The sequence below is a fragment of the Episyrphus balteatus genome, chromosome 4, assembly GCF_945859705.1.
Source record: "Episyrphus balteatus chromosome 4, idEpiBalt1.1, whole genome shotgun sequence".
NCBI lineage: Eukaryota > Metazoa > Arthropoda > Insecta > Diptera > Syrphidae > Episyrphus > Episyrphus balteatus.
The window spans coordinates 69953440-69972031 of NC_079137.1; the positions used below are offsets into that span (position 1 = coordinate 69953440).

At 32.0% G+C, this 18592-nt stretch overlaps 2 protein-coding genes across 4 annotated transcripts in view; one reads left to right on the forward strand and one right to left on the reverse strand.

Annotated features, from left to right (window-relative positions):
• Positions 1-4534, reverse strand: LOC129918622 (uncharacterized). 3 transcript variants are annotated; one of them, XM_055999245.1, is made up of 3 exons: positions 3768-4534; positions 3310-3621; positions 1-711 (listed from the first exon to the last, which is right to left on the reverse strand). In XM_055999245.1, exons 2-3 carry the CDS (start codon positions 3612-3614, stop codon positions 105-107), a joined length of 912 nt encoding a protein of 303 aa, XP_055855220.1. In that variant the 5' UTR covers positions 3615-3621; positions 3768-4534; the 3' UTR covers positions 1-104. The 3 variants fall into 3 exon arrangements, with proteins under 3 accessions (XP_055855220.1, XP_055855219.1, XP_055855221.1); XM_055999244.1 differs by having other exon boundaries at positions 3310-3673; positions 3768-4533; XM_055999246.1 differs by having other exon boundaries at positions 1-693; positions 3310-3673; positions 3768-4531.
• The window catches only part of LOC129919338 (uncharacterized), a 26069-nt gene continuing 11891 nt past the window's right edge, over positions 4415-18592 (forward strand). Inside the window, exon 1 of the mRNA XM_056000197.1 lies at positions 4415-4564. Within this exon, the coding sequence (XP_055856172.1) occupies positions 4415-4564 (150 nt within the window). The remainder of the gene's footprint in view (positions 4565-18592) is intronic.

The following is an 18592-nucleotide window of genomic DNA, read 5'->3' on the forward strand; positions in this document are numbered from 1 at the left end:
CTTCTTTTGCTTAAATCTAATACATTTTGACTTTTGTAAAGAAATTTTTATAAATGTGTGTAAATCTACAAACTCTCCAAAAACTTAAAAATAATAACTATTTTTTATCGATTTTCAGCAACTAATAATAAAATTCTATTCATTAATTCATTAGCAACAGTCTCATTTAGTGTATTCAGTCGGGCTGATAAAAACTCTCCAAATTTTGTGTAGAGAATTTCTCGTGGTGTTTGTTTTATAACTTTGGTTTGTTCTTCTTCGCTTTCATCATCGTCATCACTTGATTTTTTGGTATAATTTATATATGATGATTGATTTTTAACAGCATTTTGTCCTTGGTAATTTGATGTAGATCCTGATGGTCCACCATTTGTTGGTGATCCATTTTGAGGATAACGCTCATTATTTGTTGGTAAGGTTTGTGGTGGATTTTTACGACGACGTTTAGCTGGTTTTGGAAGATCGTCATTGCATTCATCATCACCATCATGATCGGTTGGTTCTTCTTTGATTGATATTGATGGTGTTGATGATCGGGATGAAGAAATCTCATGATTTAATGGAGGTGGAGAATCATTCATTATAACATCTGGTTTTAGATTTGAGCCATTTTTATTTTGATGTTTCTCATTACAATTGTATTCATTGATAATGTCTTTGAATAAACCATCTCGACGAAAGCGTTCTCGGGTTCTGAAAAATGAAAAAGTTCTGTTCAGATTTTAAACTTTATTTGATCAATGGTAAATAAGAAGATTTGGAGCATTTAAATCAATAGAGGCTTCTTTTTCTAGATTGATACAAAAGATTACTTTAAGATTTTTGTTTGAAGATTATGTAAAATAGTTCTTGACAAGTTTTTAATATGAACTTGTGATAAGTAATATCTTTTATCGACTTGATGATGAAAGATAAGTAATTTCTCAAAATATTTTATTTCAAATGTGAAATCCTATAGGAAATTATTTCATTTAGTTTTAGAAGAAACACTTAAAACATGAAAATGAAACGGGTTCTGAATCTAATGCTTTTCGAATGTATTTTAAGTTAATTTTATATCTTTAATACCAAGTTTCTGAAAGACAGTTTTATCACAATTAACAAAAAAATTTTACATTTTCATTTCGGAAAGCTGAATATGCATGAAAAGAAGTAAAAGCTTTTACTCGAAAAATCGTTTACTTGTTTTGTTACACAGTCTTTTTTTCCCTAAATCATTTTTCGAAATCGCATCAAAAAATTTTCTAGGTCACATAAAACATACATAAATATAGAAATGTTTATTGTTTCTTAAAAATTACAGTGACGGTTTTCAAAAACTTAATCTGTATCAAAAAAGCAATTGCAAATTATTTGTAAGTCAAAACTGTCAAAGTCATTTATTTAAATAAAAAAGTTTTTGAAAAATAAATTTGGCAGACACTCACGCCGTTTTTGAAAAATTACATCGGCACAATATAAAATAAAACTCTTTTTTTGTGTGGTATTTTGCACTTTATCTAAAATCACGACCTGGGGCCAATTTCTGGCCCAAGTGTATCAGCTATATCAATGACTTTAAACTACAACATGTCCGTGCCATCGAACTTCACGGATAAAATTTTAGTATTTCTTAATTAGTCCGACCACAAACAATATTTTCCAAGATTTGCTATTGCTTTTGTAGAGTCATCGATGTACTAAATGTATTCGATGGACTTGATGTATCTTGACGAAAAACAGGCCCAATGATAAGACCATAACCAAACTAACGTCGGATTCAGAGCTTCGGAACACAAAACCCCTGATAAGTCTTGTTCGTTATATATAGTGTTTTCGACATATGAAAATAAAATTTTAAAAAAATCATTGACCAGGGGCCTGTTTCAGAGCTTACTACATCAACTTCATTAGCGATCTCAAAAACCAATATTTGAATCCGATCAAACGTCGGAAAATACTTGTTATGGTCTAAGTAGTGCAATTTTTCAAAAAAAAAGTGTTTCGAATAGCGCAATAGTCCGCACCAATTAATATTTAAGGTCGTTGTTGTAGTTAATGTAACTGGTGTAATAAGCTGGGAACAAGGCCCCGCACAGTGGTGCCTTTGGTGATTTTTGGTGTCAAAATTCATTTACTCGAAGAATATTTGTATGGAGAATACGAAAAAGCTGCCTTTTCTTTTCTTCAAATAGAATTTTCTTTATTCAAAATGGCTGCCCCAAAATGGCGGCTAGGATAAGCCTTTAATTAGGAGTTTCTATTTAAAAATAGTATATAAGCTAGAAATTTGGCTTAATTCTGGTCAAAAGTGTTTTAGATCTTAAATATAGATTCATATAATAGATATAGATTCATATTTTATACAAAAAAATCAAAAATTTTTAAAACAAAGTCCAAAAAGTGCCAAATTAGTAAAACACACTTTTAGATATTTTATTACGCTATTTCATGGATATTTTTGTAAATTAGCACCATTTTGACATCTCTTCCATTTATATTTCATAAAAAATTGAGTATTTTGGGGTTATATGGTTGCCAACTATGTTTTTAATTAAATATTAGAAAAGATGATATTTCATGTAAAACAAAAATTCAATGTTCAATAAAACTGAGAATTTATTTTTTCAGTTAACCAAAATATACTTTTCTAATATAGATTTTAACATTCTAAATTTTGAGCTTTTTATATTTCAAACACGTGACGTCAAAGATTTATGTCGACTTCGGATTTGAATTCTTAGGTATACAGTTCATATTGGTTCAATAATATTTTTTTTGTAAAATTTCAAAAGTAGGACCTTATTTTCCAAAGCACACAGTTTTTTTTTAATCAATTTCTTAAGAGCCGTTTTTGATAGTAAACTTGATTTTCCAAATTGGTCATTTGGCAATAATTGTCCACCCTTAGTTTAAAAATAATACTAAACATTGACGTTTGGGACTTCAAAACTCAATTTAAGTATTATCTATTTTACCGATAGATTTTCTTTAACTATACCTTAAATCTATACAATATTTAAATGAAATCAGTTTTGAATTTCTTAAGTCACTTTCTCTTTTTATTAACATAAATTGTGTTTATACCCCCAAAAACAAAACAAAAAATTCCCAAATCCCATATTCCAATATCAGTTTGTTTACATTTTTGATACTAAAAACCAATAAATCAAAACACATTTTTTTTTTCAAATCTAATTTGTCAACAACTATATACAATTCAAACACCCCAACAGTCTTTTTCAATATAATAGAAAGATAGAAAATGATAGTAGCTATCTATGATGTCAACAAGTTAGGTTAGGTATCTCAATTTTTTTCAATACTCACTTTCGTTCCCTTATTACATCCTTCAGAAAACTCATCGCCCCATAGTACTCCCATTTAGATGTGAATCTAGCTCCAAGCAACTTCTCATGATTCAGCTCACGTCGAAATATCTCTCGCAGCGATGTGAATGTCCTCTGGACACGTTCGCCGGACACATTAAACGCTCGCCCCAGCTCACACCATTTGATATCTTTTTTCTTATCCGAGCGTTTGTAATGCGGCAGCCGGCAATCCCACAGAATCGGATTCTGACGAACCATTTCAATCAGACGATTCTTTTCGATATTGTGCCTTGCAAATGCCATTTACACTCTGTGTTGTGTTGTGTTGTTGTAAAAGGCGCGAGTTTAGATATTTGAATTTACTTTAAAGATTTTTTATTAGAAAAAATCTGCTTTGATTAAAAATAGAATGCGCAGCAGTGGCACGCAAAAAAAAATAAAAACAAACTTAGGTACCTTCACAATTTAAAATACTGCCACCAGACTTCGAGAACCGAGAGTTGGTTAACTACACAACTGACAACCAACCAATACCGAATGCTAAGTTGTGGATACAGATACACTACTGCGCCGAATTAAGATTAATTTCGAACAATGTTGTATGCCGATGCCGATGGAGTCGGTTTGGTTTTGTTGTTTTTATTTGTTGTTGCAATATTTTCTGTCTATAATTAACAACACTGAGATTATTCTTGTTAATTTGTCAACAAATTATAGCAAATACTCTACATTGTGATTATAACCTTCTTAAGTTTTTTTCTTTCGTTCTCGTTTGTCATTGATTTAATTTTATTCTATTTTTTGTACCAATATTGTTCAGTCTCTCTCTGAAATTTCTATACTACCACTTCGTATCGCTACCACCCTAGAACTAAAAAAGTTCAGAGCACACAGATTCCAGGGCGTAAAAACTTATTATTGTTCGTTTACGTTGTTCGTTTTTATTAAGATTGTAGTCAATTGTTTTCTTGTTTGTTGTTGTTAGTGTTAGTCTACTTTAGTGGATGCTTTTCTTCAATGTGAATGAGAAAAAAACATTCACAAAAACGACCAAAAATTGGAAAATCGATAATTCCCAACATTGGCAATCTCCATGTAGAACGATGTTAGAAAAGAGAGAGATTCATATTCAACAACGGCGAATTGGCATCAATAACACAGCAACAGCATCAGCCAGCATCACATCACATTCTCACCCACTCGAACAGCCCCCATCTGAATATGCCAAGATATGCACTCAAATTATTTTACTCGTATGTATTAAAGAGTAGAAGAAACACAGTGGGACCGAAATTACTCAAAAGGCATTTTTTATAGTAAATACGTATAGATTACAATATTGAAAGACTTTTATGAGAAAATTTATGTAAATTGAGTTTTGAGTGATATTCTTAAATGGACTCAGCAGAAGTCACTATGTGATTTATTAGTTTCAATACGAAAAAAGATTTTTAAATAGGTATATATTTTTTTTTTTTTTTTCAAAATTAGTTTTTTGGAAATTTTGCTAAGTTTTTTATAATAGAAAATCAAAAAATTAAAAAAAAAAAGGTTTTATGGCAGGAGTGGAGAATATGGCTTTATTTCTCAAGTACAACACAAAAATAATTTGTTTAACTGAATTTCTATGTCGAATAGTAATACAGTAAAATAAGGAGAAAAAATGGGTAAATCTCGGAATGAATGTTAGTAGAAATTTTTTTTGCTCAATATCTTCCTTTTGCCATTCTATAACATATCTCAAAAGTCTAGAAAAATCTCATGTCCGCTTGTCGCGATTTCAAGGTCAAATCGCGAAATGGAGATTTTCAAAATTAGCAAAAATAGGCTATGGTATTATATACACATATGATACATGATTTCAAGGTATTTTTTAATGCTGATTCCAAAAACTCTAAAATCAAGACAATCTGACGTCTCTGGAAAAAGTTATACCTGTTTTTCATCTGTCAACTCATATTATTATAACAGTTGCAAACTTACTGCCGAAAAACCCTTAAAAGTTATGGTAGATGAACCAAATTTTGTATGAAGATTTTAGAATACATCATTATTAAAAATCAAAACAATCCATTACAAAAAATATATATACCTACGAAATAATGGTATTTTTTGATGGAGGGGCAAATTTTAGGATATGCACTAAAGAAGATTCTTGTTCATCTTAGGAATAAGTGGTAATAGGCTAATTTTTTCATTTTAATCTTTGTTTGGATATTCTTTAACTACCCTTAAAAAATCTAAAAAAATCTCATGTCCGCAAGTCCTAATTTTCTTGGTTTGAAGATAAGGTGCAGATTTGAAAAAATTGAAAAACTACTCTTCAGATATTTGTGTCAGATCAACATGAATAAGGTACATTACTTTTCAGGGATGGTCATATTGATTTGTTTGTGGGTTTTGTTGGAATCAGCGTTAAAAAATACCTTGAAATGATATGGGTTATGTTGGTATACATATAAGAATCTAAAGTTTTCTTATTATTTTTTTTAAATCTGCACCTAACTTAGTATAACCTGGAAAATTAGAACTTGCGGACATGAGATTTTTTTTAGATTTTTGACATAAGTTATAGAATATCCAAACAAACATAGAAACCAAAAAATTAGCCTATGAGCACTAATTCCAAGATTGTACCAGAATGTTTTTTAGTGCACATCCTAAAATTTCCCCTTTTCTCAAAAAATACCATTTTGTCATAGATATAAATGTTTTTTTGCATTGCATTGTTTTGATTCTTAATGATAATGGATATGAAAACCCTCATGCAAAATATGATTCCGTTACCATTACTTTTAAGGGTTTTTCGGTAGTAAGTTAGCAACTGTTATAATAATATGGGTTGAAAGATGAAAAACAGGTATAACTTTTTCCAGAGACGTCAGATTGTCTTGATTTTAGAGTTTTTGGAATCAGCATTAAAAAATACCTTGAAATCATGTATCATATGTGTATATAATACCATAGCCTATTTTTGCTAATTTTGAAAATCTCCATTTCGCGATTTGACCTTGAAATCGCGATAAGCGGACATGAGATTTTTCTAGACTTTTGAGATATGTTATAGAATGGCAAAAGGAAGATATTGAGCAAAAAAAATTTCTACTAACATTCATTCCGAGGTTAAACCCTTATTTGACTGGATTATAGCAATAATTGTAATTTCCTAAATTCTATACTGTACCAAAGGGTTGTAAATGCTTGCAATCATTTTGAATCAAATTTCAAAACAAGTATTGAAGAAATCAATAAAAAAGACTGTATTTATGAATTCTATTTAAGTATGCGACTTCATTCTTTTCATTGCAATCATATTTTTCATTCTTTTGTTTGCATTCTTTGCGTACCTACTTTTCGTTCTTTTACATTTTTGTTTGTATTCATTTGCAACCTTCTTATTTTTGTAAGTTCTTTTTCATTTAATAAGCATTATAAATATGAATTAGGTAATTTAGAAAAGAACACGTCGTCACAAAAAAAACACACATTAGGGTGGTCCAAAATTATTATTTTAAAACTCACAACGAAAAAAAAACACAAAACTGCAAGAAGAATTGCAAGGAAATCCAAAAAAAAAGAAAGTAACATAAGAAAATAAAAAATGCGATCATTTAAAATTGCATTTCTTATTACTTTTCATTTCAGTTTTCCTCATTTTAATCCTATCGTCCATTACTAAAAAAGCGGCAAATTAAAAAAACAAAAAACAAACTTCTTTGACAAATTTCCTTAATTGAAATTTGTAAAATAACACCGGCACACAAAACAAAAAAAAGAGTGTGTGTACACATGTACACGCGACTGAAGTTATACTTCTCATTCAGTATATGTAAATGAATTTCATTTGATATTTTTAATTTCTATTATTAAATTAATTAATCCACACTTCGTTTTTTTACATTTTTATCAAGTGAACAATAAATTAATTCTTTCATCCTCCTTGCGTCCATGTAGCTTTCAATTTATTCTGTGAAATTTACTTATGTTATAATATGGAACTTGCAGGGTTTGCTACAAAGCTCAAAAGTGAGCTGAGCTCAGCTCACAGCTCAGCTTAATGGGTGATGGGTGAGAGGATACATTGATTTTTATTTGGAAAGTATAATGAAATATGAAGATATTTTAAACTTTTATAAAACACCATAGCTTAAGATGTTTGGTTCTAGTTATTAATGGAATTATTTTAACACATGGATATTTTTATAAATAAAACAGATAATTTTTCGTGATCTTTTCTCTTGGTTTTTTTAATAGTAAATATATTTCTATTTTTTTAGTAAAATATTTCTTTTTTTATCATAAAAAAAATTTCGGTACAATCCGGTTTTTCGACTTTTTTCAAAATTCCGAGAAAATCGCGTTTGAAAGTTGGGGTAAATTTTTTTTTCGAAAAATCCCCGAATCTTTGAACGCTCCTGGAAGCTAAACCACTTGAGAGCAATTTTTGGCAGTGATGCCAAATGATAGCTTGTGTCATGGGCCTACGCTTTACACATTGTCAGATTTTTAAAAAATCGCCTTCCATGTTAAACCGCCACATCATGCCTATTTTTGCAGAGTCGTGCCTATTTTTTTTTTTTACTTTTAAATTCTCCCGGTTTGAGAACGCGTGGACCTACAGGGATGGGAGTTGTACCCAAATGTAGGTTAGAGTCCCCTCTACCTTTTGGCATCAAAAATTTTATTTTCATTTTCTTCAAAATTCCGCGATATAGGCGTTTGAACGCTTTGATCTAGAGACAGGGGAGTGGTGCCATATGAAAGCTTATATTCTCAGCTACCCGATAGTGGTATAATCCGGTTTTTCGATTTTTTTCAAAATTCCGAGAAAATCGCGTTTGAAAGTTGGGGTAAAACTTTTTTTCGAAAAATCCCTGAATCTTTGAACGCTCCTGGCAGCTAAACCGCTTGAGAGCAATTTTTGGGAGTGATGCCAAATGATAGCTTGTGTCATGGGCCTACGCTTTGCACATTGTCAGATTTTTAAAACATCGCCTTCCATGTTAAACCGCCACATCATGCCTATTTTTTCAGAATCGTGCCTATTTTTTTTTTTTACTTTTAAATTCTCCCGGTTTGAGAACGCGTGGACCTACAGGGATGGGAGTTGTACCCAAATGTAGGTTAGAGTCCCCGCTACCTTTTGGCATCTAAAAAATTTTTTTTTCATTTTCTTCAAAATTCTGAGATATAGGCGTTGGAAGTTGGGGCGCTCACTTTCAGCTCAGCTCAAATGAGCTAAGCTATGGTACCTAGCTCAAATTTGAGCTGAGCTGAAATGTGAGCTTTTTGCAACCCTTGCAACTTGCCACATGGAAATTACCACATGCAACTTGCCACATGCAACTTGCCACATGCAGCTTGCCACATGCAACTTGCCACACGCAACTTGCCACATACAACTTGCCACATGCAACTTGCCACATGAAACATGTAACTTGCAACGTGTTGTGTGTTTTATGTTTGCTACTGCGGCGAACATTTTTAAATACTAAAGTACTGCCTACTCTAAAGGTGAAACGACAGCCCTGCTACCCAGGGTGATCGCGTCATAATCCCTTTGACATTCTTGTCAAAAAGTAAATTTTCATACTCACCCTCCCATAAGAAGTATAACTTCAAAAAGTGTCATGTACCAGGAACCAGACCTATCTTTCTACATGTTTTTGGGCACGTTGAATCTGAATTTCAAGTCCGTTTGGCCCTGTCACCCTCCAGTTTTGAGTAAAATGCAAAAAACTCAAAAAAAAGGAAGTTTTTTTGGGGTCTTTTCTAGATTTTTCTCAAAACTGGAGGGTGACCGGATAAAACGGACTTGAAATTCGGATTCAAAAACATATAGAAAGATAGTTCTGGTTCCTGGTACATACAATTTTTTTTTGTCTGCTGGCACTGTCGCGAAATGTCGCTGTCATATCCCCGCGACACAAAAAAGAAAGTTTCATGTACCAGGAACCAGACCTATCTTTCTATTGTTTTTGGACCCTCTGAATTCGAATTTCAAGTCCGTTTTGCCCGAACACCCTTCAGTTTTGAGAAAAATGCAAAAAATTCAAAAAAAAGTCATAAAAATTCAAACAAAATGCAGTCACAGCTCAAAATGTACCCACTTTTCACGCCAATTATTCGTACTTTTCGACAAGTTATGCATACAAATAAAAAAAAACCGGATGCGAAATTTACTCTAGCACGTAAAAAAATTTCTTTCTCTCTTATTTCATAGTTTGAAGACCTGAATCGAACCTCCTTTTGAATTTTGATGGAAAACAAAGGGATGATGCCTAAAGTTAATACATTTATTTGCGTTGCCTCTTACTAATATTATCTTGGGTTCCACTGTGCTACCGGAAGTAATTAATGCCCGCATTGATGCTCTTCTTCCATACCATAACCACCATCAATCTTTACAATAAAGAACCATCCGCTCATCCACCAAAACAATGCGACTTCGAATATGTGCGTTATAGTTTTATGAAAGTGAAACTTATTTGGATTGTTAATACGAAACTGAGTGTGTACGAAATCGAATAACAAAATCTGAAGTACGACATCCCTCATCTTACAATATAACTTGTACAAAGATTTGAGTAGTGGTATTTTTTTGTTTTATAAATAATAACTCAAGATGCGTCATACTCATGATGCGCAATACGCGGATTCATCTTGTGCCAATTTAAGTAGAAAAACGAGTGAGTTTTTTACACAGCTTCCAGCCGGAATGAAATTGAAATTCAAATATGAACCTTGTTCATTGTTCGTTATTATTCTTAATGTACGTTGAGATAAAACCAATTCCAGATGATTTTACCAACACTTGAATGATAAATACTAATTCATGTTAATACCCTACAGTTTTTTTTTTTTTTGTATTATTATTATTTATGTTTTTCGCTCCCCCATGATGCTGCCAGCACTTAAAAAAAATCTTTTGTTGAAATAGTAAATGGCTTTAATTTGGACGCTGACTATTTAGTTTAGGAAGACAAAAAAATAGTTTTAAACGACTTATCAAAGTAGGTAACCTTAAATAGTATTAAAAAAAAAAAAAAAACATTTTAATATTTCTTTTTTTTTTGAAAAATCAATTTTTCGAAATAAGTTAAGTGATTTGTTTTACTTTGTATTAAGTTTTATATTGCACCGTCACGTTCAGACAAATCAACCTAAATATTGTTTATATTTTAAGACTATCTCATTAAATTATTCGAGTTAAATTTTCGAAAAATTATTCTACCAAGTTTTCAAAAATGGGGTTGCTCATTAATTTTCGTAAGATTCTTTATTAATGTTCAAAAGCCAGCTTTATAAAATAAATTTCAAAAGCAGTTTAGAAAAATCAAAATTTGGATTTTGAAAAATCAAAATTAGAAGTTTTTGAAAACTTAATGCAGATTTTTTTTTAAATTGACACGTGTTTCAATTTATAAAGTAATTTACAAAATTTGCGCGAATTTTCAAAAAATTACTTCAATAACTTTTAGAATCGAAACTGGCTTCGAATAAATTTTCAAAATTTAAATTTATAAATTTATAAAATAATTTAAGAAATCTAGTTGTTGTAAAAATTCTTGACAAAATGTGCGTTTCTTGATTGTTTACAAATAACTATTTCTTAAGCACTTTTAACCCTTTTTGACATATTTGGCTGAGATAATTCTGGTTCAATCTCAATATTGTACTAAACAAAATTGCTTTTTACAAAATTTATGCTTTTTTATAAAATATAAGTCTGGCAATAATTTTTCGACTTGACTATATTTATAACTTATACTACCTTGATTTCAACAAAAGTTAACAGAATCAACCCCTATTAACTTATATGTGTGTATGAGAGACGCCTTCATTTATTTATAAATCATCGTCAACTTAAAAAATCAAGCTTCACTGCGTTAAAGGTAAGACTAATGATCTGCATCATTATCATCAATATCATTTAAGTTTCAAATTACTACTAACAAACTATACACTACTCACTCGTACAACCAACTACTATAAATTTCACTCAAAACCCCCTACTTACCTACTTAACAACAACAAAATTATGCTGGTATTCGTACCTATAGAAATAATAAAAAAAAAAACGAGTATCTTTACGTTTTGGGGGAAAGAATCAATTAACAAATTTATACCAATTTAAGAGCAAACTCACACAACCATACAAACAGCATCCATTTATTGTGTTGGTAGTAAGAAAGAAAGAAAAACAACAAAAAATTTAAATCAATTGTTATGCAGAACACAATTATTCAAGTCAAGAAAGACAAAGGCATGACTTTATAGGCTTATTATGATGAGAGTGAAGTAGGTATGAAAAGTTGCAACAATAAATGCTCTTACGACTTTTGATAGTAAGGTATAGAATGCGAATATCATCGTCGTCACTCGTCACATTGATAATAATAATAATTATTTTCAAATTGTCTTGATTACTTTTACACAGGCTCAAGAACTACTTTGAATGTGTGTTAGATACATTTACGAGTTGTACACAATTCTTAAGCTTATGTATTTTTTAAATTTTTGTTAAACTAATTATAGGTATCTGTTGTGGGTCATATTCGAATTTAAACGAGGGTCAAGAGAGTAGCCAGTGTAAATTTTGTTCAAATTCTTTCCATTATTCAATTAAGAGCTTAAATCATTTGATTAGATTTAAATGAAAAAAAAAAAAAAAAAAAAACGAAAAATGTCTTTTTAGAATAAGACAAGAAATAATTAAGTGGTCTTCTTACTAGGAGCTATTAATAGGAAATAAACAGCAGAGGAACAAAAAATTTTGAAAAAAAAGAGTCCAATTTGGGAAATCTGATTTCCTCATCCAACATTGTCAAAATTTGAAAAAAAAGAGTGTGTGTACACATGTACACGCGACTGAAGTTATACTTCTCATTCAGTATTATATATATAAGCATTTCATTTGATATTTTTAATTTCTATTATTAAATAAATTAATCCACACTTCGTTTTTTACATTTTTATCAAGTGAACAATAAATTAATTCTTTCATCCTCCTTGCGTCCATGTAGTTTTCAATTTAATTTGTGAAATTTACTCATGTTGTGCGGTTCAGAACGTACGGTATATGCTTAACGAAAGTAAACAAATTGTGCATAAAATATGCTATATGGTAATTTTATGAGGATTGTGTGTGCTTCAGCACTAGTAGTGGCAATATGCAACTTGCAGGGTTGCTACAAAGCTCAAAAGTGAGCTGAGCTCAGCTCGCAGCTCAGCTCAAATTTTGAGCTAGCTCACTTTTGAGCTATGTACCATAGCTCAGCTAATTTGAGCTAAGCTGAAAGTGAGCTGAGCTGATGGTTGAGCTGAGCTGTTGGGTGAGCTGAGCTGTCGGTGAGCTTAGCTGAGCTGTTGGGTGAGCTAAGGTAAAGTGAACTGAGCTGAGCTGTGATGGGTGAGAGGATACATTGATTTTTATTTGGAAAGTATAATGAAATATGAAGATATTTTAAACTTTTATATAACACCATAGCTTAAGATGTTTGGTTCTAGTTATTAATGGAATTATTTTAACACATAGGTATTTTTATAAATAAGACAGATAATTTTTCGTGATCTTTTCTCTTGGTGTTTTTGATAGTAAATATATTTCTATTTTCTTAGTAAAATATTTCTTTTTTTATCATAAAAAAAAAATTCCGGTACAATCCGGTTTTTCGACTTTTTTCAAAATTCCGAGAAAATCGGTTTTGAAAGTTCGGGTAAATTTTTTTTTTTTTCGAAAAAACCACCAATCTTTAAACGCTCCTGGAAGCTAAACCGCTTGAGAGCAATTTTTGGGAGTGATGCCAAATGATAGCTTGTGTCATGGGCCTACGCTTTGCACATTGTCAGATTTTTAAAAAATCGCCTTCCATGTTAAACCGCCACATCATGCTTATTTTTTCAGAATCGTGCCTATTTTTTTTTACTTTTAAGTTCTCCCGGTTTGAGAACGCGTGGACCTACAGGGATGGGAGTTGTTCTCAAATGTAGGCTAGAGTCCCCGCTATCTTTTGGCATCAAAAATTTTATTTTCATTTTCTTCAAAATTCCGCGATATAGGCGTTGGAACGCTTTGATCTAGAGACAGGGGAGTGGTGCCATATGAAAGCTTATATTCTCAGCTAGCCGATAGTGGTATAATCCGGTTTTTCGATTTTCTTCAAAATTCCGAGAAAATCGAGTTTGAAAGTTGGAGTATAATTTTTTTTCGAAAAATCCCCGAATCTTTGAACGCTCCTGGAAGCTAAACCGCTTGAGAGCAATTTTTGGGAGTGATGCCAAATGATAGCTTGTGTCATGGGCCTACGCTTTGCACATTGTCAGATTTTTAAAAAAATCGCCTTCCATGTTAAACCGACACATCATGCCTATTTTTTCAGAATCGTGCTTATTTTTTTTTTTTTACTTTTAAGTTCTCCCGGTTTGAGAACGCGTGGACCTACAGGGATGGAAATTGTACCCAAATGTAGGTTAAAGTCCCCGCTACCTTTTGGCATCAAAAAAATTTATTTTCATTTTCTTCAAAATTCCGCGATATAGGCGTTGGAACGCTTTGATCTAGAGACAGGGGAGTGGTGCCATATGAAAGCTTATATTCTCAGCTAGCCGATAGTGGTATAATCCGGTTTTTCGATTTTCTTCAAAATTCCGAGAAAATCGCGTTTGAAAGTTGGAGTAAAATTTTTTTTTCGAAAAATCCCCGAATCTTTGAACGCTCCTGGAAGCTAAACCGCTTGAGAGCAATTTTTGGGAGTGATGCCAAATGATAGCTTGTGTCATGGGCCTACGCTTTGCACATTGTCAGATTTTTAAAAAATCGCCTTCCATGTTAAACCGCCACATCATGCCTATTTTTTCAGAATCGTGCTTATTTTTTTTTTTACTTTTAAGTTCTCCCGGTTTGAGAACGCGTGGACCTACAGGGATGGAAATTGTACCCAAATGTAGGTTAAAGTCCCCGCTACCTTTTGGCATCAAAAAATTTTTTCATTTTCTTCAAAATTCCGAGATATAGGCGTTGGAAGTTGGGGCGCTCACTTTCAGCTCAGCTCACTTTCAGCTCAGCTCAAATGAGCTAAGCTATGAGCTTTTTGCAACCCTGGCAACTTGCCACATGGAAATTACCACATGCAACTTGCACATGCAACTTGCCACATGTAACTTGCCACATGCAACTTGCCACACGCAACTTGACACATACAACTTGCCACACGCAACTTGCCACATACAACTTGCCACATGCAACTTGCCACATGCAACTTGCCACATACGACTTGTCACATGCAACTTGCCACATGAAACATGTAACTTGCAACGTGTTGTGTGTTTTATGTTTGCCGTACTGCGGCGTACTGCATTTGTAAATACTAAAGTACTGCCTACTCTAAAGGTGAAACGACAGCCCTGCTACCCAGGGTCATAATCCCTTTGACATTCTTGTCAAAAAGTAAATTTTCATACCCACTAGGGTGGTCCAATTTTTTGGTTTTTACATTTCCATTGTTCCCCACTCAAAAATTGGTTGCATATGTGTTTTGTATTACACACGTGAAATTTCAGCTTTTTAGGTGAAGTGTAAGTGGGCGCTCAACAGGCTCAAAATTTTTTCTCAGATGCTGTTATAGCTGGGTCCGCATGCCTAGTAATTAACTCTTTCTTTGATTTATCAATTGAATTAAGTTATAATGTCGTAAAGTTTTTCATGATATGTTTTTTCTTTCATAAAAAAACAATAGTTAAGTAATATTTTCACAGATAATTTTTGTTCATTTAAATTCGTCTGGTAAGTATTTTTTGCTTTAACTCTAACAAAACAGAATTAATCAATGAAATACGAGCTACACTGAGCCAAAAAACAACGTAAAATCAATCTAAACCACTTTGAATCAATGGAAAATCACTACATTTTTAGCCTAAAGTGGAAAATGATTGAATCAAAGTAGCACACTTTAAATCAAAGTTGTTCACACATTAAATCAAAGTTGTTCACACATTAAATCACAGTTGTTCACACATTAAAAAAATAAAAAAAGTAAAACTGGCATCCGCTGGGGATCGAACCTGCTATACCTGGGTTGACAAGCTTGTGCTTTACCACTGTGCCATCTCACTTATAAAAATTGATGTGACAAACTGTAAGTTAGGCATAGGACGACTTTTTAGGAAATTAATGAATATATTTTTCACCATTGATTCAATGTAGAACGGATTAAAAATTACTATGCGTTTTTTCTCTGGGTGTAGTGACTCAAAACCAAAGAAACATGAAAATCATTTACTTGGTTGTCGGGAACATGCGTGCTTACCATGTTTAAGCCAAATTCCAACCCCAAGCCAAGTCCTAATACGATATATTCAGATATTAAGGGTAAGGTAAGGGTAACAAAGTCTAATATTTCAAAGCTGATGAGCGCCCTCTTCCTTTTACTTTTGAGGGCTAAAACTTTCAGCATTTGTTGGTATTGATGTCAGTAGCAAAATAATGGGTGGGGAAGTAATGAATTATATGGTTTATTTTTTTGCCTTATAACGTGGACCACACTAATACCCACCCTCCCATAAGAAGTATAACTTCAAAAATGTTTAAACAAAATTTCATATATGTTCCATCATATCTTCTAAACTTATTGTCTTAATTTTACAAATGAGCTATCGTTGGAAGCATCTTAATCGTCGGCAGGTTATAGGTTATGTGAAGTTACATAAAATACAAAATGGCACCCTCTAAATGCAAATTTTGATGTGAACAAATCATTTTCTAGGTAAAGAGCAGAGGAATAGATGTTGAAAAGAAAAGAGTCTAAACTGGAAAATCTTATTTCTTCCTCAAAATTTTCAAAATTACAAAAAAATGCCAAAAATTCCATATACAGTGCTGCTAAAAACATTCCGGATTTTTTTACCATTTTCATCAAATAAAATTTTAAAACACAAAACTGAAACAAAATATTGTTTTAATATTTTTTCTAGGTCGTTCATATATCAATTAAGCAATTTCAACAGAAAATAATGATCTTTGACACATTACAAAAATTTAAAAATTGAAAAATGAAGCAAAGCCAGAATTACGGATGTGAAAAACTAACCGGATTTTTTAATGTTAATGTTTAAAGTTAATATTTTGTTGAGAAACCTTTGTTTTCGAAAACTGCTTGGCCCCAATGAGACTTGGACTCGGCCAAATTTAATAAAATAGAACTAGGAATATGCTCCTAGTTATTTTTCAAAGCTACAAGTACGTTAGTTGCTGAGGTGTGCTTTTTCTTCTCTACTTGTCACTTAAAGATGACCCACAAATTTTTTAATCGGGTTCAAGTCGGATAATTGTTGCGGCTATGTCATACCAGGAGTGTTGTCTACCATGAAATACCGTTTTACGAGCTTTTAAGAATTTTTGGCATCTTAACTTGCAGGAAAAGCCAATGTAAAGGCATTTCTTTCTCCTTTTATGGAGCCATTATCGACTCCAACATCTCTCCATTCTGGAAATGATTCATAAATCCGTTGATTTAGTGCAACGGGGTAGAACCTGCAGCTGAAAAAACCCCAAACCATCAATGATCCTCTTCTGAGTTTCACGGTAGGGAGCATATTTTTTTTGGTTTCAAACATGTCTATGTTTTAGCGCCTGGCTGCCATTTTACAATCGGAATAGAACAAGTTAAAATTGCTTTAATCATTGAAAAACATATTTTTCCGTTTTGTTATCAAGCAATTCAGATGATTTTTTGTAAATACAAGCATGATGAAGTATTTTCATTTTAAAATTTAAAGTTTTTCTTAAGATCCTTTCATTGCCTACCTCTTTAGACAATGCTTAGCATTAAGGAATGGCTTTTTTCCGAGCGGAAAGAGATTAATACCAAATCTCTCAAAGCCTTCCTTACTGTACTTGATGTTGAAAGCAGATTAAGCTCCTCACAAATCGATTAAGAAGTCGCAAAAGGATCTTTAATCAAAAACTCTTTATTCGCCTATCAGTTTTTAGGAATATTTTGTTATCGCATCCACCCTAGTGATCTGCTTTAACTGATTTTTCTCTTTTTTACTGTTTGACGATATCATACTCACTTGACGTTGCAATTTACAACATCCCAAAGAGGGATAACATTTGGTTTTATTTCGACTTGAAAGTGTTCTACGACTTAGTAACGAATTTTATGACTATAATGCGTTTTTTCCGTTATTCCATTAAATAATTTGTACAATTCACAAAGCTAACAACTTTGTTTGTCACTGCAAACAAAAATTTTACAGAAGTGACGCTTAAAACCGTTACCTCAGCAACGAGAATCAAAATCCTTGAAAAATCCGGTTAGTTTTGCACAGACGAAATTCTGACTTTCCTTCATTTTTCGATTTTTAAATTTTTTTAATATATTAAAGAACATTATTTTGTGTTCAAATTCCTTAATTGATATATTAAGGATGTAGAAAAAATACTAAAACAATATTTTGTTCCAGTTTTGTATTTTAAAATTTTATTTGATGAAAATGACAAAAAAATCCGGAATGTTTTTAGCAGCACTGTATATTCCATCATATCTTCTAAGCTTCTTAACTCAACTTGACAAATGACACATCATTTTAACCATCTTACTCGTTCGCAGGTTATAGGGTATGTAAAGTTTTATGAAATACAACGTGGCGCCCTCTACAGGCAAATTTTATAAGAACAAATAACTTTTGAGGGAGGAACTAATGTTAAAAAGAGAAGAGTGCAATCAGATTTCCTCCTCAAAATTGTCAAAATTGCAAAAAATTTCAAAAAGTAAATATGTATTCCATCATATCTTCTGAGTTTATTAACTCAACTTGACAAATAACACATCGTTTTAAGCATCTTATTCGTCCGCAGGACATATTATAAAATATGTAAAGTTATGTGAAATACAATGTGGTATCCTGTAGGGGCAAAGGTAATGAACTAATATTTTTTTGGACGTATCTTTCTTAGTTGCAATTGAAAAAATTGACATCTGTCGTTTTCAGATGAAGCTTAAGAATGAAATCGACAATTATATTGAAATTAATTTGGAAACTTGTTGCAAGGGTTTTTATGTGTAAAGTTATTAATAAACTAAACCAAATTCTTACCAACTAATTTTTCTTTCATATTTGTTACTAATTTTCTCATTCGGTTAATTGCTCATTTCCCCATATTTTTTTTCTGAAGGATAATGAAAAAGTATAAATAAAGTGAAAAATTGATAAAGTTTAACAGTAGCCATAGTCTTCTAACTTTTGAATCACTTTTTTTTTTTTTCTTCTTCCTGTTC